Below are 22,486 nucleotides of genomic sequence, written 5' to 3'. Positions count from 1 at the left end.
TTTTAATTTATCGTCAACATGTCTAGACCAGTGGTGTCCAAAGTGTGGCCCGGGGGCCATTTGCGGCCCGGAACTAATTTTTTAACGGCCCTAAAAAACAGAACAAAAAATAAAATAAAATAAAAAAACAAGAAAAAGTTACCCAATTACACAAAAGATGCCAAGCAGGCAGTTTTTTTTCTTTAGTGAAGTGAGGTGAATTATATTTATATAGCACTTTTCTCTAGTGACTCAAAGCGCTTTTACATAGTGAAACCCAATATCTAAGTTACATTTAAACCAGTGTGGGTGGCACTGGGAGCAGATGGGTAAAGTGTCTTGCCCAAGAACATAACGGCAGTGACTAGGATGGCGGAAGCGGGGATCGAACCTGGAACCCTCAAATTGCTGGCACGGCCACTCTACCATCCGAGCTATACCGCCCCTTTAAAACTGTCACTGCTCAAAAAAATAAAAAAATAAAAAAGAATCAAAATCAATGTTTTGAATTAATGACCTATATTCAAAGCTTCAATTACTTCACATGAAAAAGTTCACACACACACACACACACACACACACACACACACACACACACACACACACACACACACACACACACACACACACACACACACACACACACACACACACACACACACACACACACACACACACACACCTGGGGAAAACCCTGCTACCGCTTACGTCTGCACCGGCGCCATAATAGAACCGTGTTTCGCAGCCCATCCCTGCCCCTAATAAACGTCATATAATAATAATAAATAATAATAACACCAAAAGACGCCTGCAACTCACCTGTTCCAAAAGGCTCGGTGCCATTCTCCATGTCGAAAGGCAAAGGCTCGGCCACTGTGTTGACTTCCCCTGTAAAGAGAAAGAGTAGTTGCAGTGTTTGCTAAAACAACATTTAAGTCGTCCGGTGCCGTCATCTCACCCGGACAAGGCTCCAGGTCACACTTTGAGGCCTCGGTCAGCGTGCAGGAGTAGCCGCACGACTTAGTCCTCTTCTTCTCGCCGGGTCCGCATGTGACCGAACAGGGCGACCACGGAGTCCACTCGTCGGTGTCCTTCTCTGCGGCGAGAACACACACTCAGACAAACGCTAGCCGTGCTGCCACGCCAAGCTTCGCGCTACATTTGAAGTTTGTGTATGGAAGTAATAGTGAGGCAAAAATTCTTGCAAATGCTTTTTTCAGTCTGTGCGTCTGTAATCTGAATCACGTGTCTTTCTACTAATTTGTGCGTCTGTATATCCATCTGTGTGTGTGTAATCAGATCCGCGTGTGCGTTTTTAACTTCTGTGTCTGTATTTCAATTTGTGTGTATGTAAATAAAAATCTGTCTGTCCGTGTTTCGATCTGTGTGCGTGTAAAAAAATGTGTGTCTCTGTATTCAAGATTTGTGTGAAGCAGGGAACCCTGAATGGCTGTCTTTTTCAATGTCAATTTTGCAACCATCCGCCATCCTAGTCACTGTTGTTGTGTCCTTGGGCAAGACACTTTACCCACCTGCTCCCAGTGCCACCCACACTGGTTTAAATGTAACTTAGATATTGGGTTTCACTATGTAAAAGCGCTTTGAGTCACTAGAGAAAAGCGCTGTATAAATATGATTCAATTCAATTCAACACTTCTGCCGCGAAAGAGTTAAAAGACGTGTAAAAAGACTGCAACTGCCTTGCACCCACTCATGTTATTCTGTGTTGAAGCATTCAACAATGGACTTTCGATCACTTGCTGTAAGTAAAAGTTCATGTTTTAGCAGTCACTTAGAAGTATTGTTGTCTTCCTCAAATAAGTCATCAGTAATGTTATCTGTGAACAAGTTCGGTTTTCTCAGTGTGCGTGTCACTGAGAGTCGAATGTGTGACTGACTTCAGCACAGAATAACATGAGTGGGTGCAAGGCACCGACCAGTGGCGAGTGCAGGGAAAGGAAAGGTGAAGTTGCAGACGGACACGTTTTTTTTACACGTTCAGATCGCTGCACGGACACATAAATCTCAAACGGCAGAAGGGTCGCAAAAGTTGCGTGTTAAAAGGCAGCTAATCAGTCACATACATTTTTTTACACACACACACACACACACACACACACACACACACACACAGATCGTAACGCGGACAGACAGATTTTATTTTATACACACACAAATCGAAAAATGAACACACTGTTATGACCTGTCACACCTTGTTTTTGTTATTATTCTTAGTCTGGTGTTCATCTTCCGTTTCAGCACCTCCTTGGTTGCCATGGACGACGATTTCCTGCACCTGTCTCCGATCAGATACGCTCACCTGCTCCTGATCACTAATCAGAGAGCTTTTTTTTACCTGCCTCGCCCTCCACTCGACCTGGCAGTCTTGTTCGCTATACGCGACTGTTTATGTTTTATATTGTTTCGGAGAATAAATCCTCATCTTACCTGCATGCTGCTTCCTGCCGTTCTAATTACAAAAGTAATTAAATATAGTTATTTGTTACTTTACCAAAAAAGTAATTGAATTACTAACATAATTACACTTTAATAAATGTAATTAATTACTAGGGGAAGTAATTTATACATTACACCCCCCAAAAAAACCAACTTCCAATATCTGGCATATGCATTTGAGAGATGTTTAATATAAGGTCACAGTGTGCGGAGTCTGTTCTTTTAAAAGGCGGACCCTGTTTAGTGACGTGTGACGTCATCGAGGGTTTCAACAGAGCTGTGTTTGTTAGCTTTAGCAGTTAGCAGTTGTCGGCTCTGAGGCCAGCTCGGTTGAATCTGTTCACCAGATTGTGTTACCTCTGGCTATTAAGTAGATTGAATGTGCTTTGACGGCTGTCATATCTTCTTGTCAACAAACGGGGTATTGTTTGGATGGCAAGTTTGTCACTTCACTCATTGTTTTGTTGCTCATTATTCCCATTGTGTATGTGTGCGTATGTTGTTTGTCTGCTGTGTCACAGTGTGATGGTGACTCTTTCGATTTGATATGACGTTCATTTTCAGCTTGTAGCTTTCACTAGCTTTAAGATATTTCCTTCTTAACTTGCTGCACTTATGATGCTGTCTTGTTGTTGACTTAAAAGCACATCAAAAGTAGCGTGCCACGTTACATCAAGCTATGGCTAACGGCCTTGTAACGGACTTAAAAGTAATTAATTAGATCACTCGTTAGTAGTAAAAGTAACTGATGTTGTTATTATGTAACTGCTGTTTACACACACACACACAGAATGCAATACATACACACAAATTAGTACACGGACGCATAAATTGGATTACAGACGCACAGACCGAGATACGCATTTGTAACTAGTTTTGCTCCAATAATACGTCCTTATTTGAGGTCCGTTACCATTTACATGTTGACAGAGTTAATGAGAGGAGACATCAAGCGTAGATGAGATTTACACAAACAGCGGCTGGGCAGTTCAAAACAAACAACTTCAAAGGATTTATGGGGATCGTGAACTCTAACATCTTAGGGTTTTGTGTCGCAGTGAACTCAACATGCACTTCAACGTTCCAACCCAGAATATGCGCTCAGAGTTTCCATACAAGTGACCATTTTCTCTTGATCTAACCTTAGCCAAATTCTTTTCAAGAGGCCTGCAGTAAAATTAGAGAGAGAAGCTTTTGCTGCGGCTGTCCACGTCTGCGCCACGTTTTCTTGTGGTGTTAATAACACTGAAAACAAGCCATTCTTGATTAAAGGCGAAGTAGCGGGTGCAGAAATACCAGCTTGGGTGTAGCACACACCCAATTTGACTCGGTGGGCGTCGCCGGCTCGCCATGCGGCCGTACGGGAATGAGGTCTCAGGAGCGTCTTAATTACAGAAGAAGCCGTGGCAGACGTCCGTGATTTATGTGCACCGTGTCCTAAGAAGTGACCGCTTAATGGGCATTGTTGCGTCTGGCGGGCACGTCTCCACGCACTTGAGCACATCGCCTGTGTGTCGTCACAGCCAGGGAGATGTTTACAGCGAAAACATGTTTTTCAGTACCTGCTCCCGCTTCATGCCAACAACAATTTCAAAACTTTCTATTTGGGAGTTCTGCCGTGCAGACGAAGAAGGCCCACCGCCAAGCCCATCAAATGTGTTCCTTTTTTTAACTCTATACACCGGGGGGGGTTTAAAGTGCGGCCCCAGGGGGGCCATTTGCGGCATGCAGCAAATTTTTTAATGACCCGTGGCACATTTGTAAAATAATATTATCAAAAAAAACATTAAAAAGTGGAATAAAAGCGAAAACAGGTGTAATGTAAAAACAAATTGTTGCAATATTGACACTAATAATTAAAATAAATAAATACATTACAAAAAAAAACTTAAAAAACAATATTGAGACTAATAACACAAAACTTCAATATGTTTTTTTTAACTTTAAAACTGTCATTGCTCAAAAATTTAGTAAAAAAAATTGACGGATACAGCTGAAGTTGAGCTAGAGATTTAAGCATTTAGTGTAAAAATAATATATATTGATATATGATTTATTTTTAACACTTTTATGAGTGGGTGGCCTTTTTAGATCCCTGACACATTTAATCAGATTTTTTTTTTAAAACTGTCATTGCTTAAAAAGGAATAAAAACACATAATTGACAGACGGATATGAAGTTAATATCCGTCTGAAAGTAAAAAAAAAAAAAAAAAATATATATATATATATATATATATATATATATATATATATATATATATATATATATATATATATATATATATATATATATATATACAACTTATTTAAAACATTTTTATGAGTGGGGGCATTTTTAGATGCCAGAGACCTTTAATCTGATTTTTTTTTTTTTTTTTAAACTCTTATTGGGCCGGGCCAGCAATCGGAGGATTGTTGGTTACTGGGGTTCAATCCCCACCCTCTACCATCCTAGTCACGTCCGTTGTGTCCTTGGGCAAGACACTTCACCCTTGCTCCTGATGGCTGCTGGTTAGCGCCTTGCATGGCAGCTCCCGCCATCAGTGTGTGAATGTGTGTGTGAATGGGTGAATGTGGAAATACTGTCAAAGCGCTTTGAGTACCTTGAAGGTAGAAAAGCGCTATACAAGTATAACCCATTTATCATTATAATTGCTCAAAAAAATAACAAAAATGCATAATTGACAGACGGATATGAAGTTAATATAGAGATTTAAGTGTTGAGAGTAAAATGTTGTTCCTGGACTTCAGCTCAGCATTCAACACCATCATCCCGCAGCACTTGGTGAGCAAACTGGCCCCCCTTGGATTCAGTACCCCCCTATGCAACTGGCAGCTTGACTTCCTCACAGACAGACCCCAATCTGTGAGAGTGGGCAACAACACCTCCAGTGCCATCTCCCTGAGCACCGGCTCCCCCCAGGGCTGCGTCCTGAGTCCGCTGCTGTTCACGTTGATGACCCATGACTGCTGCGCCAGGTCCACTACTAACCACATTGTGAAGTATGCGGACAACACGACAGTAGTGGGCCTCATCCGTGACAACAATGACATGGATTACAGGGAGGAGGTGAAACATCTGGTTGACTGGTGCAGAACCAACAACCTGGTCCTGAATGTCAACAAGACCAAGGAGATCATCGTTGACTTCAGGAAGCACCAGTCCAGCCACGCTCCACTCTACATCAACGGCACAGCGGTGGAGATAGTAAGCAGCACCAAGTTCCTGGGGGTGCAGATAACCTGGTGCCTATGCACCGGAGCTCTTGTAAAAAGAGCTCAGCAGCGCATGCACTTTTTGCGTCAGATGAAAAGAGCACAGCTCCCCCCCCCCCATTCTCACCACATTCTACAGAGGCACTATAGAGAGCCTGCTGACCAACAGCATCTCTGTCTGGACTGGAGCCTGCAGTGCCTCAGACTGGAAGTCTCTTCAGAGAGTGGTGAGGACGGCGGAAAAGATCATCAGGACTCCTCTTCCTCCTATCCAGGAGATCGCAAAAAGCCGCTGCCTGACCAGGGCTCAGAAAATCTGCAAAGACTCCTCCCACCCCCACCAAGGACTGTTTTCACTGCTGGACTATAGAAAGATGTTCCACAGCCTCCGAAGCAGAACCTCCAGGTTCTGTAACAGCTTCTTCCCTCAAGCCGTAAGACTCTTGAACGCATCATAATTAAATTATCCCCTCAACTCTCCCCAAAATGGATTAACTTGCTGGAATAAAAAAGACAATATAACATACATCCATAAACGTGGACGCATGTGAAAAAGTGCAATATATTTATCTGTAAAGTAATCTATTTATTTATTTATTTATATATATATATTTATTTATTTTATATATATATATTTATATATTATTTATATATACACCTCATTGCTTTTTTATCCTATATATATATATATATATATATATATATATATATATATATATATATATATATATATATATATATATATATATATATATATATATATATATATATATATATATATATATATATATATATATATATATATATATATATATATATATATATATATAGTATATAATGGGCTTAATGGGCATTGTTGAGTCTGGCTGGCAAGTCTCCATGCACTTGAACACATCGCCTGTGTGTCTTTACAGCCAGGAAGATGTTTACAGTGAAAACATGTTTTTCAGTACCTGCTCCCGCTTCATGCCAACAACAATTTCAAAACTTTCTATTTGGGAGTTCTGCCGTGCAGACGAAGAAGGCCCGCCGCCAAGCCCATCAAATGTGTTCCTTCTTTATATATATATATACACACTATATTGCCAAAAGTATTTGGCAACCCATCCAAATGATCAGAATCAGGTGTCCTAATCACTTGGCCAGGCCACAGGTGTATAAAATCAAGCACTTAGGCATGGAGACTGTTTCTACAAACATTTGTGAAAGAATGGGCCGCTCTCAGGAGCTCAGTGATTTCCAGCGTGGAACTGTCATAGGATGCCACCTGTGCAACAAATCCAGTCGTGAAATTTCCTCGCTCCTAATTATTCCAAAATAAACGGTCTGCTTTTTTATAAGAAACTGGAAGAGTTTGGGAACAACAGCAACTCAGCCACAAAGTGGTAGGCCACGTAAACTGACAGAGAGGGGTCAGCGGATGCTGAAGCGCATAGTGCAAAGAGGTCGCCGACTTTCTGCACAGTCAGTTGCTACAGAGCTCCAAACTTCATGTGACCTTCCAATTAGCCCACGTACAGCACGCGGAAGGCTTCATGGAATGGGTTTTCATGGCCGAGCAGCTGCATCTAAGCCATACATCACCAAGTCCAATGCAAAGCGTGGGATGCAGTGGTGTAAAGCACATCGCCACTGGATTCTAGAACAGTGGAGACGCCTTCTCTGGAGTGATGAATCACGCTTTTCCATCTGGCAATCTGATGGACGAGTCTGGGTTTGGAGGTTGCCAGGAGAAGGGTACATTTCGGACTGCATTGTGCCGAGTGTGAAATTTGGTGGAGGAGGAATTATGGTGTGGGGTTGTTTTTCAGGAGTTGGGCTTGGCCCCTTAGTTCCAGTGAAAGGAACTTTGAATGCTCCAGGATACCAAAACATTTTGGAGAATTCCACGCTCCCAACCTTGTGGGAACAGTTTGGAGCGGGCCCCTTCCTCTTCCAACATGACGGTGCACCAGTGCACAAAGCAAGGTCCATAAAGATATGGATGACGGAGTCTGGTGTGGATGAACTTGACTGGCCTGCACAGAGTCCTGACCTGAACCCGATAGAACACCTTTAGGATGAATTAGAACGGAGACTAAGAGCAAGGCCTTCTCGACCAACATCAGTGTGTGACCTCACCAATGCGCTTTTGGAAGAATGGTCGAAAATTCCTATAAACACACTCCGCAACCTTATGGACAGCCTTCCCAGAAGAGTTGAAGCTGTAATAGATGCAAAAGGTGGACCGACATCATATTGAACCCTATGGGTTAGGAATGGGATGGTACTTCAAGTTCATACGTGAGTCAAGGCAGGTGGCCAAATACTTTGTGTATTCATCCATTTTCTACCGCTATATACATACAACACACACTACTTATTTTAACACTTTTATTTAGTGGGAGCCTTGTAGATCCCCAAGACTTTTTCTCAATTTTTTTTTTCAAATTGTCATTGCTCCAAAAAATTATAAAAACACATAATTGACGGATGGATATAAAGTTAATATAGAGATTTAAGTGTTGAGATTGAAAATAATATATAAAGATATACAACTTATTTTTAACACTTTTATGAGTGGGGGCCTTTTAGATCCCCGAGACCTTCAATCAGATTTTTTTTTTTAAACGATCATTGCTCAAAAAGTAATAAAAACACATAATTGACAGACGGATCTGAAGTTATTATAGACATTTAAGCGTTGAAAGTAAAAAAAAAAATATAGATATAAAACTTTTTAACACTTTTATGAGAGGGGGCCTTTTAGATCGCCGAGACCTATAGTCCTATTTTTTTTCAAACTGTCATTGGTCAAAAAATAATAAAAATACATAATTGACGGACAGGTCTGAAGTTGATAAAAGAGATTTAAGCATTGAAAGTAGAAAATAACATACATTGATATATGACTTATTTCTAACACTTTTATGACTGAGGGTCCTTTTAAATCCCAAGACTTTAAGTCTATTTTTTTTCTCTCTAAAACTGTGAATTCTCAAAAAATAATAATAAACCAAGGCAATGTTGCTATGAATTATTCTTTTAATAAGTCTTCAATTACTTCACATCAAATATTCCACTTTTTATCCAATATTTATTGTGGATAAATTTTGCATATGTTGTGTTTCTCCTACTCAACAGAGAGGGTTTAGACAAAAAGGGCATAAAATAAAATCTTTATGTGAGTGGTGTCCAAAGTGCGGCCCAGGGACCATTTGCGGCCTACAGCTAATTTTTTAACGGCCCGCTGCACATTCTAAAAATACTATTTAAAAGGAACAACATAAAAAGTGAAATAAAGGAGCAAACACGTGAAATGTATAAATAAAAATTAAATAAATACTGACTCTAATAACAAAAAGGGATAGAGTGTCCGCCCTGAGATCGGTAGGTTTTGAGTTTAAACCCTGGCCGAGTCATACCAAAGACTATAAAAATGGGACCCATTTCCTCCCTGCTTGGCACTCAGCATCAAGGGTTGGAATTGGGGGTTAAATCACTAAAAATGATTCCCGGGCACGGCCACCGCTGCTGCTCACTGCTCCCCTCACCTCCCAGGGGGTGATCTAGGGTGATAGGTCAAATGCAGAGAATAATTTCGCCACACCTCGTGTGTGTGTGACAATCATTGGTACTTTAACTTTAACTTAAAAAGCTTCATTGCAGACTGTTTTTTTTCTTTAAAGCTGTCATTGCTGAAAAGATAATAATGAATAAAAATCAATGTTAGGGATTATTGACCTATTCAAGGCTCCAGTTACTTTACATCAAATATTTTATGTTTGACAAATAGGGCATAAAACAAACAAAAAACCCCACAAAATAATAAAAACGTATAATTGACGGATAGATCTGAAGTTGATCTAGAAATTTAAAGGGGCTGTTTGCAACATTTGTACAGATGCCTAGAGGGCGCCAACTTTCCAATGTATTTTACACAGTATATCTTGCCCTCTCCTGGCTTCTCGTATGTAATGACGTAACACATGCACGCGCATTAGCTGTTGGTGTTGTTAGCAAGTAGTAGCACTTTGGATAGCTAGCGTTAGCAGCCATTGTTCATTGCTTCTCTTGGACTGCTATTGTATGTGTGCAAGCGCTCCCTGCTCGTACGTGTTGACGAGAATGGGTGAGTGAAAGCCGTAAACACAAATCATTATATTTGGGCTTACAAACATTTTAATTACATAAACATATATAAAAAATATAGACAGTTGTCAAACAATAGTGTTCTGTTAAACCACTAATGGTAACATAAGCTAGTCGGTGGTGTTCTTGTTATGTTTTTTGCTTTGAAAAATGTAACTGTGAGGAAGTTGCAAAAAGCCCCTTTAAGTGTTGAAAGTAAAAAACAAAACAAATGTATGACTTATTTTTAACACTTCTATGAGTGGGACCCTTTTGGATACCCAATATGTTTAGTGGATTGGTTTTTGTTAAAAATGTTCATTCGTCAAAAATAATAATTAATTTAAAGGCCTACTGAAATGAATTTTTTTTAATTTAAACGGGGATAGCAGATCCATTCTATGTGTCATACTTGATCATTTCGCGATATTGCCATATTTTTGCTGAAAGGATTTAGTATAGAACGACGACGATAAAGTTCGCAACTTTTGGTCTCTGATAAAAAAAAGCCTTGCCCCTACCGGAAGTAGCGTGACGTAGTCAGTTGTCTCCACCTACGCCAGCCAGCCCTCATCTGCTCATCAACACCCGTGCTCACCTGTGTTCCAGCGATCGACGGCGCGACGAAGGACTTCACCCGATCACAGATGCGGATGGCGGCTAGCATCGGCTAGCGCGTCTGCTATCCAAGTAAGTCCTCCTTGTTGTGTTGCTACAGCCAGCCGCTAATACACCGATCCCACCTACAACTTTCTTCTTTGCAGTCTCCATTGTTCATTAAACAAATTGCAAAAGATTCACCAACACAGATGTCCAGAATACTGTGGAATTATGAAATGAAAACAGAGCTATTTTGTATTGGCTTCAATGGGCAACCGATACTCCTGTTTCACTGGCTACGTCACGCGCATACGTCATCATCCAAAGGCGTTTTCAACCGGAAGTTTAGCGGGAAATCTAAAATTGCACTTTATAAGTTAACCCGGCCGTATTGGCATGTGTTGCAATGTTAAGATTTCATCATTGATATATAAACTATCAGACTGCGTGGTCGGTAGTTGTGGGTTTCAGTAGGCCTTTAAAGTATTGTTGTTATGAATTATTTACCTACTTAAGGCTCCAATTACTTCACATCAAATATTCCGCTTTTAACATTTTTTTGGAGAAAAATATTACATTTTTTGTGTTTTTGTGCTAAAAAACAGGGTTTTCCTTGTCAAAAAGGGCATTAAACACTTTTGTTTTACTTTATATTGACGGATAGATCTGAAGTTAATCATGAAATTTAAGCGTTGAAAAAAAAAATATATATATATATATCAATATGTGACTCATTTTTAACACTTTAATGACTGAGACCCTTTTGGACCTTAATACAAATTTGAGGAAAGTCCTAAGGGTTACTATATATATGTGTGGATATATATATGTGTGGATATATATATATATATATATTTTTCCATTTTATTATATATATTCTTTTTCAGTGAGTGGCCCTCAGTGGAAAACATTTGGACACTCCTGCTTTACACCTCCTTCCTCTCATAAAAAGTTTTAAAATCCGCCAATCATGATGCGGGCGGTGCTGCACAAGTTATGCTGAACCCAGAACCCCGAGAAATTCTTGAACTGGAGCCGCAGAGGGCAGTAAGGGCCGCTCAGATGCGGGAGGGTGGGGGGAGTCCATCGGGACTCGGGGAAGGATGAAAGGGCCATCGGAATGGCCCCTGTCAGTCTGCGTTCCCAATGTGCCCTCTAATTGTCCACAAGCAGAGGGCTGTTTTGTCTCAGGGAACAGTGGCGGCCTCACGCTGCCATTAGCGAGAGCATCCAACCCATCTTCAAAAGACTGTGCGACCATCACGACCAGTGTCGACTTCAAAGTGCCCCGAAGCCGCAATGTTTGGACGGAGGAGCGCTTGTCCTGCCTCGCACGCTGCCATTGTTTGTTGCTCTGGGAGCGTTTGTCATGCAGCCTTCTCAAATGCCTTTGTTGTTGTCCATCGCTAGGCCACGCCTATTATCGCCTTCTGCCTGTCTAAATCAGGGATGGGCGATATGGCCTAAAATCTATACCGCGATTTTTGTAGAGTTCAGCACCGATGAGTACCACTAGTTTACACCAAACTTTTTCCACTGATTGCCGCACACTGAAAAATAAAAGCATGCAGAGGTTGATTTACAAACTTTTGTATCGAGCCAAATACACCTCCGTGTGCAAACCATGTCTCTGTGTACAATCGCTTCATTCACTCATTTTGTGTCACAGTACACTACTAGTCACTTCTCAGCGCTTCTACGTTTGTGATATTTCTGTATTCATTCTGTATTTTGTAAATCCCTAAATTCCTTGCAATAGCTCGATGAGAAATGTTGTTCTTAAACTGTTCGACAATTTGCTCACGCATTTGTTCACAAAGTGGTGACCCTCGCCCCATCCTTGTTTGTGAATGACTGAGCATTTCATGGAAGCTGCTTTTATACCCAATCATGGCACCCACCTGTTCCCAATTAGCCTGTCCACCTGTGAGATGTTCCAAATAAGTGTTTGATGAGCATTCCTCAACTTTCTCAGTCTTTTTTGCCACTTGTGCCAGCTTTTTTGAAACATGTTGCAGGCATCAAATTCCAAATGAGCTATTATTTGCAAAGAATAACAAAGTTTACCAGTTTGAACGTTAATAATCTTGTCTTTGTAGTGTATTCAATTGAATATATTAGGGGTGTAACGGTACACAAACATTTCGGTTCGGTGCGTACCTCGGTTTAGAGGTCACGGTTCGGTTCATTTTCGGTACAGTAAGAAAACAACGAAATATACATTTTTGGGTTATTTATTTACCAAATTTACAAAATCTTCCACCAAAAATATTTTTTATAGTGGAATATTTGATGTGAAGTAATCGGAACCTTGGATAGGTCAATAATTCATAATTACAATGATTTTGATTCAATATTATGTTTTGAGCAATGACAGTTTGAAAAAAAAAAAAACAGCTTTGTTTTATTAGTCAACAATGCATCTTTTTCTAAATTACATTTAACCTTTAAGCTTTTTTATTTCACTTTTGTTATGTTTTTGTTTATTTTAATAATATTTTTAGAATGTGCCGTGGGCCTTTAAAACATTAGCTGTGGGCCGCAAATGGCCTCCTTGGCACACTTTTGACACCCCTGCTATAGATAATAAAAAATGTAATCTGATAAATCTATGGATAAAAAGCAGAGCCTGGCGACGCATGCGCATTTATCATAACTCTCTCGCTCTCTCTGTCTCTGCCCCTCCCTCCCCAATGCTGCTGCACGCACAATTTGTTTTTAACCCCTTCTTAACTCTGAACGTACATTGAAAATACACGCAACCCTAACTTAAAATGCCGGACATTTGAGGCATTTAAGAAACTCCGCCCTGACAGCTCCGCAAAAGAGGACATGTCCGGTGAAAAGAGGACGTACGGTCAGTCTATCGTAGCCCGTTAGCTGCTAGCATGCCGTGTGTTGTGCCTCGGTGTGCATTGTTTACACAACGTGCGGTACGCTACTTAATATGTCTGTGTGGAAACTCGTTCGGTACACCTCCGAACCGAACCGAAACCCCCGTACCGAAACGGTTCAATACAAATACACGTACCGTTACACCCCTAGAATATAGGTTGAAAAGGATTTGCTAATCATTGTATTCTGTTTTTATTTATGATTTACACAATGTGCCAACTTCACTGGTTTAGAGTTTTGTTTATGCACTTTATATTATGTTCAAAGTGTACAAACCTTCACTAAAATATGAACTTTTGTAGAGGCTGGAACCCATTATTCATATTTACATTGTTTCTTATGGATACATTTGCTTGCTTCACAATACAAACTTACAAAGACTCCTAATGTGGTGGCTGAAGTGTTTGGTAATATATTGCGTTATCTACAGTTGCATTACTTTCTCAAAATTATTATTAATCTACTTGCTGATTTATAAATATCATGAGCTGGTTACTTTCTGTTTCATCAACACTTCTGTGAAAATGAAAAAAACACTTTTTCTTCCATTGGTTAGCCGGTAGTTTTGGTCAATACCACACATTTGGGTCTCGATCTGATACCAAAGATTTACAGGGGTAGTAATGGCCATACTAAGGTTTATCCTTCAAGTGTTCAAGATCATTGAACGATTACAATTTTCATCACACCAGGATGGCAGCGTAACAATATCAACATTAATTTTAAATCATCTTGTTATTCCTTTTTATTGCATACAACAGTTGGAGCAAAATATGGTCAATAGTGCAAAATAACTAATAATAGGCAAAAAATACGATTGTTTCTGATTGAAATTATTTGTTTTTTGCCTTTAAAGTACTTCTGTGATTGTAAACACTAAAAAAATCAATAAATAAAGCATATATATACAGTATATATAAATACATATTTATTGTGATAATACAAAATATTAATCTAGTCAGTGTAGTATTGACCATATACTGATACTATACTTGGTATCGTTACTGTCGCCCAAACCGGTTTACTTTCACGAGCTATGGCTCCACTACAGTCTGTATCAGGGATGTGTACCGTTCACATTTAGGAATCAATACCAGTACTCAACGGTGAGAATTTCTGGTACTTTTGTGTGTTAATAAATATTGTTTTTGATATTGCAACATTTAAAGATGAACTGATCATGATAACTGCTGTCAAGTTGTTTTATCTTGTTTTATTATTGCATTTCTAAGTATAATTTAGAAATATAACAAAAAGTTGCAATTGCAAGTCCAAGATGTTAGATGGCATTAGCGTATCGTTTGTGGTGTGTTGGCTGGTCAGTTCAGTATTTGCTGAATCCAGTCTTTTGTTGCACCCTAAAACGCATTAATAGTGTAAGTGTAGAGGCAGGGATTTGTTTCTCACTTGTCACCTGGGATAGTGGGTGTGGCTATGTGTGTGGGCGGAGTGTGTGTGGGGCTGATTGCTGAATATATAACACCTGCACCTCTCTGTGAATTGTTTGGCTTGTATGGAGAGAGTGTGAACCTGGGTGCCGTTACTTCTGTTGACCGCAAAGGGGTCGCAAAGGGATCGCAAAGAGAACGCAAAAGGACAGCAAAAGGACCACAAAGGGACCACAAACCATCTGAATGTAATGTATTGTATTTTTACTCAAAGGGAAAATAAATCACCCTCAAAACAGCAGTAATGACTTCATGTTGCATCCTTGGACCCAGCGTGTCAGACAGAACCCTGCTTTCCACTCTCAGTGACTAATTACTTTCTGATAGTCACACTACAGTAAGTATTGTACATATTACGCACCAGCTGTTTGATTGTGACGTGCATCTGAGTTGCAGTTAACATGAACAAATTTGGAGGCGTTGAAATCGCCATGTAAAATCGCTAATGCTAATCAGTAGCATGTCAATAGCAAAGCCAATGTACTGTATATCAGCATCGAACTAGCGCATTTAGTAAAGTGGAGCCTTACAAAACCTACGTTGGAGTGTTTTTTTGGTGCCGAAGTGCAAGGAGCCAACCGGGCGCGACGTCATGCGCAACCCTGGTACTGTAACATGCCACCGTATGGTAACCGGCAGGATTCGGTCAGTGCCAAGAAAGTACCGGATTCAGTACCTATCCCTTGTGTGTAGTGTAGTATGTTTAGCTATTCCTCAAAGTAAACGTACTAAAGCTAGCGAAAACGCAACATTGCACGGAACAAAATCTCTATTGTTTGTCAAAATAATAGGGGTGTCAAAAAAATTGATTTTCCAAAAATAGCCAGTCTTATTTGTAATGATTCTTAATCGATTAAAATCGATTTATTTATTTATTTTTTTAATATATATATGTCCTGTCCAGCCACTCAGGCAAATCATAGTGTTGGTGTAGATGATCATATCTGCAGTACAGACTGACTTCAGAAAATAGGAGTTTTGCATACTTCTCTTGTTGCCTTATTTGTATTTGACTTGATTAAATGTTTGGGTAGAATTTCATGAAACAAAACCAGTTTTCTTTTAAGTAATATAGAAATGTATCACAGCTGTTATTTTATTTTATGGATGAATGTAGTTAGTCATAGAACTGGCATCCAATGTTATTGAAAAATAATAGATTTTCATTTGAGAATCATTTTGAATCGAGAATCAATTCTGAATTGAAACGTTAGCCCCAAGAGTCGAATCGAATCGAATCGTGGGGTGCCCAAAGATTCACAGCCCGACTAATTAATGCGACTTGGGTAAGGGTACCACTTACTAAACTTACCATAGTAGGTCTGTATTGGATCCCAGCCTTCGTTCCATTGGCTGTCCCAATCTCCGCCCACTCCGCTGAGTAAGGACTCCTCGCTGCCGTAATCTAGCAAATAATCTTCCTCCTCTTCTTCACTGGTTTCCTCCATGGCCGACCGGCTGCTGCTGTCCTCACTTGAATCGGTGTAGCTCCAGAAAAGCGGCCAGAAAAGCTTCTTTCCTCCGAGCCATTCCACTGAGGAAGAAGAGGAAGATACTGGTATCCACTCGTTGTCCTTGGCCAGGTCCATCTCCACCTCCATCTGAGGGTCGTCCACAACCTCAATTGTGACCTGGATGGAGACCAATTATCAACCAACAATTAGCGACGTTGTTATTGTAAGCTCTAACTCAGAGGAAGTACTTTTAGTAACATAGCGCCTTGATCATGGAGGTAAGGTAGCTCGTGCAGCCATTGACATCTGTCAGCATCCCAGTGAGAGCAGATATTGTACAGTAAGTGATTTTTATTATGTTCGTAGTGTGTATTTCTTGTTTAGCACTTAGCAGTAGTGCTACATGATGCTTAGTGTTTCACATCTGTTTATCACTCGGTTTCTTAAACTTGTAGCTCATCCAACGTATATTCAGGCAAAAAATATAAGGTTCTGGACCATCATTTGTCCCAAGGTAGTCTGCCATGATTAGTAGTTGTGGACGGAAATAGCGAATGTGTCGCTAGAAATGACCAAAATACTTTAAATATTATCATGGATGTGCCTGCCATTACATTACTTATATAATTACAGCATGGATATAAAACGTTTGAGGTTTTTTAGAGGACTTTTTAAGCAGAGTAAATCAAAATCAAAACCTGCATTGTTAGCCATATCTTGCAATCGTTTATTTACAATTTACATTGCATAAAAAATAGGAAGACATATGTGTTCTTGTCTCACAAAAGGGGTGTGAAAAGTGGAGTTCTCATTTAATGACATCTTTTATAAGATATTACAATAATTTCCTTTGTCACCTGTAACACAAAGCTAAAATGACAATGTTTTGCCCAGATATCTTAGCACATTCGAGCTCCATTGGCTTGGTTTTAGCCTCTTTAATGTACAAAATGTGCAAAAATCCAAACATCCTACCGGCCTTGTTCATTCATGGTATCGTATATATTTACAGTATAGTGAACTGGTTGAGACATTAAAGTAGGGCTGGGTATTGGCAAGGATTTCACGATAAAATACCAATCACGATACTTGAGTCACAATGTGACATATTGTGATATTCTACATAGTTCACTAATACATTTAAAAAGCAGCTTCAAATACAAGCTGTGTATGTATATGTAAATTATATGACAGTAATAATTCAGTCAACAAACTGAGTAAAACAACAATGCATAGTAATCCCTCGTTTACCGCTGTTAATTGCTTCAGCGACTAACCGTGGTGAATTAATTCCCGTGAAGAAGGAATCATTAATTTTATATCCAATATTGTCACAGCTGAAGAATTAAAAAACTACCTTCAAAATACGTTTTTTTAAATTAATGCATCTTAGTTATGGAATAACACCTACACAGTCACCTTTACACTCATTCAATCCAATAGAGTAATGCTCCATGAGGCTGAGCCAATCAGTGTTCACGATACTGAACAGCGGGCTCTAATTGGTTTGGTCTTATCTGGTGGCCAATACGATGGTAGTACAGATATTTTTATTTCATTTTGCTGATTATATGCAAAAAATGCTGAATTTAGGCCAAAAATAGGTAGAAAATGCTTAAAAAAACTAAAATCTTATATATATATGTTTCCTACCCCTTGTGGAGCACAAAAAATAAATTCATAGCTGAATCTTGATTCTTATTCATCATGATTCTAAATCGATTCCTAATTTTCAACAATTTATTAAAAAAACAAAAAAGACACGATCAAAAGTTTACATACACTTGTAAGGAACATAATGTCATGGCTGTCCTGAGTTTCCAATAATTTCATCTGACATCACATGGACAAAGATAAGACCTTCTGGAAGAAAGTTCTGTGGTCAGATGAAACAAAAATTGAGCTGTTTGGCCACAATACCGAGCAATAAGTTTGGAGGAGAAAAGGTGAGGCGTTTAATCCCAGGAACACCATTCCTACTGTCAAGTGTGGTGGTAGTATTATGCTCTGGGCCTGTTTTGCTGTCAATGGAACTGGTGCTTTAAATGGGACAATGGAAAAAGGAGGATTACCTCCAAATTCTTCAGGACAACCTAAAATCATCAGCCCGGAGGTTGGGTCTTGGGCGCAGTTGGGTGCTCCAACAGGACAATGACCCCAAACACACATCAAAAGTGATAAAGGAATGGCTAAATCAGGCTAGAATGAAGGTTTTAGAATGGCCTTCCCAAAGTCCTGACTTAAACGTGTGGACAATGCTGAAGAAACAAGTCCATGTCAGAAAACCAACAAATTTAGCTGAACTGCACCAATTGTGTCAAGAGGAGTGGTAAAAAATTCAACCAGAAGATTGCCAGAAGCAGTGAAATTCGCCAAAGGACATGTAACCAAATATTAACATTGCTGTATGTATACTCTTGACCCAGCATATTTGGTCACATTTTCAGTAGACCCATAATAAATTGATAAAAGAACCAAACTTCTTGAATGTTTTTTGTGACCAACAAGTATGTGCTCCAATCACTCTATCACAAAAAAATAAGAGTTTTAAAAAGTATTGGAAACTCAAGACAGCCATGACATTATGTTCTTTACAAGTGTATGTAGACTTTTGATCGCAACTGTATATGTGTATATCTATATAGATAGATATCCATCCATCCATTTTCTACCGCTTGTCCCTTTTGGGGTCACGGGGGGTGCTGGAGCCTATCTCAGCTGCATTCGGGCGGAAGGCAGGGTACACCCTGGACAAGTCGCCACCTCATCACAAGGCCAACACAGATAGACAGACAACATTCACACTCACATTCACACACTAGGGCCAATTTAGTGTTGCCAATCAACCTATCCCCAGGTGCATGTTTTTGGAGGTGGGAGGAAGCCGGAGTACCCGGAGGGAACCCACGCAGTCATGGGGAGAACATGCAAACTCCACACAGAAAGATCCTGAGCCCGGGATTGAACTCAGGACTACTCAGGACCTTCGTACATATATATCGATCTATCTATAGATAGATAGATATCGTGAGGTGTGTGTATATATATATATATATATATATATATATATATATATATATATATATATATATATATATATATATATATATATTTTAGAGGTGGGAATCTTTGGGCACCTCACGATTCGATTACGATTACGATTCAGGAGCTGCGATTAGATTAAAAATAGATTATTGATGCATCGTTAAATTATGTACATTTTGTTTCGTTTCACTAAATAAGCGTTTATCCCTTGCAACTTTAAAAAACCCAATTCATTTAGAATAAGAAACAGTTAAATTAATTCCCACATTTATCAAATGACTGAAAATGTGAGACAAGCGGTAGAAAATGGATGGATGAATGGGTGTGCAAAACTGGACCAAAAGTACCCTAAAATAAAGGAATTGGTCGGATCTCTGTGAGGTGGCTCTCTGCAGTCAGCCAAATATTACAACGGTCTGCATTACTTTATTTACAATAAATAAATAAATTATCGATTATTGACATTTATTAACCGATTCCATAATCGCCCATGTCCAAATTGCGATGCACCTAAAAATCGATTATTTCCTCCACCTCTAACAAATCAATGCAACTAAAAGGAGCTTTTATAACCTGTAACCTGCTTTGTAGAAGTTTTATTATATCATACCAAAAAATATATTGCGAGAATCGTGATGAATCAAAAACTATTCTGAATCGAATTGTCACCCAAGGAATCAGAATTGGATCTAATTGTTATCTGCCCAAAGACTCACACCCCTAGTCCAAGATGTAGATTTTGTCTTAACGTCATGAAGGAAAAGGTACAAACTTGAATGGCTTTGTGCCGAGACGATCACAGAAGAGAACGTCATGTGATGACGACATCGACAGGCATGCGTCCTCACTGGCACGATGTGCACAAGCCAGCCAGACGTGAGTATTCAGGAAGCCAAATCATCCTCTCAAGGAGAGAATGTGAGCATTTGTTCCAGACAACTACCGGTACTTCTCATTACCTCTATGAGTCATCGCTAAAGCGATTTTGCTTCAGCAGACGCAAAGAGAGAAAAAAACTCATGTTGTTGGGTACGTTTTAGCCTGCTGTCGCTATTCAGAGAGCTCAGAAGGTAATACAATTTGGAATTTACCTGACATTTTGCGGGAAATATTTTTTAGAATTCATAAAAATAGTCTTCTAGCACACAGTCTAGCACTGGAGCAATTATTTTTGCTTTTTCTTCAACTTTTCCCCACAACTTGAAGTCTGGAACAGAGTTTCCAAATCTTTATTACCAAGCCACATATTTTGCATTAGTTAAATCTCACACCACCAGCACGTCATGACGTATTAGAGGTGGGAATTGCGATCCGATTCCTGGGGTGAAGATTCGATTCAGAATCAATTCTCCCTTCAACACGATTCTCTTATGTAAATTATAATAAAACCTTTCAAGGCAGGAAATGAAAGCTCCTTTTAGCTGGTGACATACGACTTCTACGCATAGTGTTGGCCTAAAAAAATTATTTTTAAACATTTGTTTACAAAAATCCACAATGTTAATTACAAAAATTACAAATTGATTTGGAACCGGTGTGACCAAAAATATAGATTTGGATGTCAATCGATTTTTTTAAGCACCCCGAATATGAATGTCAACAGGTGGAAACTTGGCTTAATTATGCACCTACTGCCACCTAGTCGAAGGGTATTTAATAGGGGTATGAATTTTTGGGCGCTTAACGATGTGATATGCGTCAGATTCCTGGGGTGACGATTTGATTCATATCGATTCTCGATTCAACAAGATTCTCGTGATATATAATTTGGTATACAAGTTATAATAAAACCTTTTTAAAACGGGTTACAAAAGCTCCTCTTGGCTGGTGACGTACGACTTTTTCGCGCAGTGTTTGCCTAAAAAACTGATTTTTAATCATTTGCTTACAAAAATCCACAATGTTAATCAATCTGACACAAGAAAAAAAAGCAACTAAATCCCAAATCCAGCTTTATGAAACAGCAGAAGAAACATCTTAGGATATACATTTACTCACAGATAAGAAAACATAAAAACACTATAAAAAAAAAAGGGAAAACAAATTTAATAAAAGCAACAGTATCAATAATAGTAATAATAATAATGATGATAATAGAAATAATAATTGTTTAAGGTTTGATTCAATAATTGATTTTTGGGAAGAAAAAAATAAACATTTTTTTTTAAAAATGATATTTTTTAAAATTATTATTCTATTCTCGAAAATTATAAATTGGTTTGGAACCGGAAGAAATAAAAATTGTGATTTGGATGTCAATCGGATTTTTTTTACAGCACCCCGAGTATGAATGTCAACAGGTGGATACTTGGCCCAATTATGCACCTCCTGCCACCTAGTGGAAGGGTATTTAATAAGGATATGATATGAGTCAGATTCCTGGGGTGACAATTCGATTAATAAATGATTCATACCAAATAATTATCATAACAAATAATTATCATAATTATTTGGTATAATAATGATAAAACTTTTTTCAAAACAGGTTAGAGGGGATAAAAGCTCATTTTGGTTGCATGGACAAGGCCTAAAAACGTTTTAAAAAATTGACTCTTAAAATTTTGGACCAATCAGGTGAAAAAGGACTGTGGTTGGGAATGCTCTAGATTCGAATACGGCATACACACAGGAAGTGACGGGCACTCGCTACTCAGGGCTTACCTGAATGTTGGGGTTTTGAGAGTTCACATCCGCATTTGCCAGGTCTGGAAAGTTCTTCAAATCCAGGATGAAGGGTTTGGTTTCTTCCTCGGGTTCGGGCTGAGGAAGTATGCCCACGGAGCGGTGCTGAGGGTGGGGCCACCTTCTCTGATGGCTGTGGGGCTCCGGCATACTTTGCACCTGGTTCTGACTCTCCAAGTCACCGGCGTCATACTGGATCCCGACGCTCTGGACTGGGTGGCCGTGACCCTGATGGCAAACACACATCGTACAAAGTGTTTTTATCTGGGCGACAAATACATCTCTGTTAAAAATCTCCACATAAAAGGTAAACATGGTAGACTATAGGAGCTAGCAGTTACACAACAGCTAAGCACACAACAGCCCACAAACTAGACATGAGCAATAAGTGTCCTTTGTTAAACAATATTGCAGTGTAAAACAGCATGTGTCAAAACGAGTATCAAATAATTATAGTTGCATATTACTTACACATGCAAAGTATGTATTAAAGCATATTAGAGAGTAGCCAGTAACAAACGTGTCCGCATCATTCAACTTACAGCGTCATGTGCTTAACCGAATAGATTGTTGCAGCGACTAGGTGTCGCCAAATAC

The 22,486-nt window shown here is 39.3% G+C and overlaps 1 protein-coding gene across 3 annotated transcripts in view; it reads right to left on the bottom strand.

Annotated features, from left to right (window-relative positions):
• ism2b (isthmin 2b) overlaps positions 1-22,486 on the bottom strand; it is a 55,157-nt gene that overhangs the window by 6,940 nt on the left and 25,731 nt on the right. For all 3 annotated transcript variants that reach the window (XR_009824147.1, XR_009824148.1, XM_062033851.1), the window contains exons 2-5: positions 21,869-22,117; positions 16,021-16,339; positions 938-1,075; positions 799-867 (exon numbers count right to left, since the gene is read on the bottom strand). Coding sequence is in view for 1 of the 3 variants with exons in the window: in XM_062033851.1 (XP_061889835.1) it covers positions 799-867; positions 938-1,075; positions 16,021-16,339; positions 21,869-22,117 (775 nt within the window). In the remaining 2 variants the exon portion in view is untranslated. The remainder of the gene's footprint in view (positions 1-798; positions 868-937; positions 1,076-16,020; positions 16,340-21,868; positions 22,118-22,486) is intronic.

The sequence above is a fragment of the Entelurus aequoreus genome, linkage group LG23 (genome assembly GCF_033978785.1).
Source record: "Entelurus aequoreus isolate RoL-2023_Sb linkage group LG23, RoL_Eaeq_v1.1, whole genome shotgun sequence".
Taxonomy (NCBI): Eukaryota; Metazoa; Chordata; class Actinopteri; order Syngnathiformes; family Syngnathidae; genus Entelurus; species Entelurus aequoreus.
This window is presented reverse-complemented; position numbering and strand designations above follow the sequence as displayed.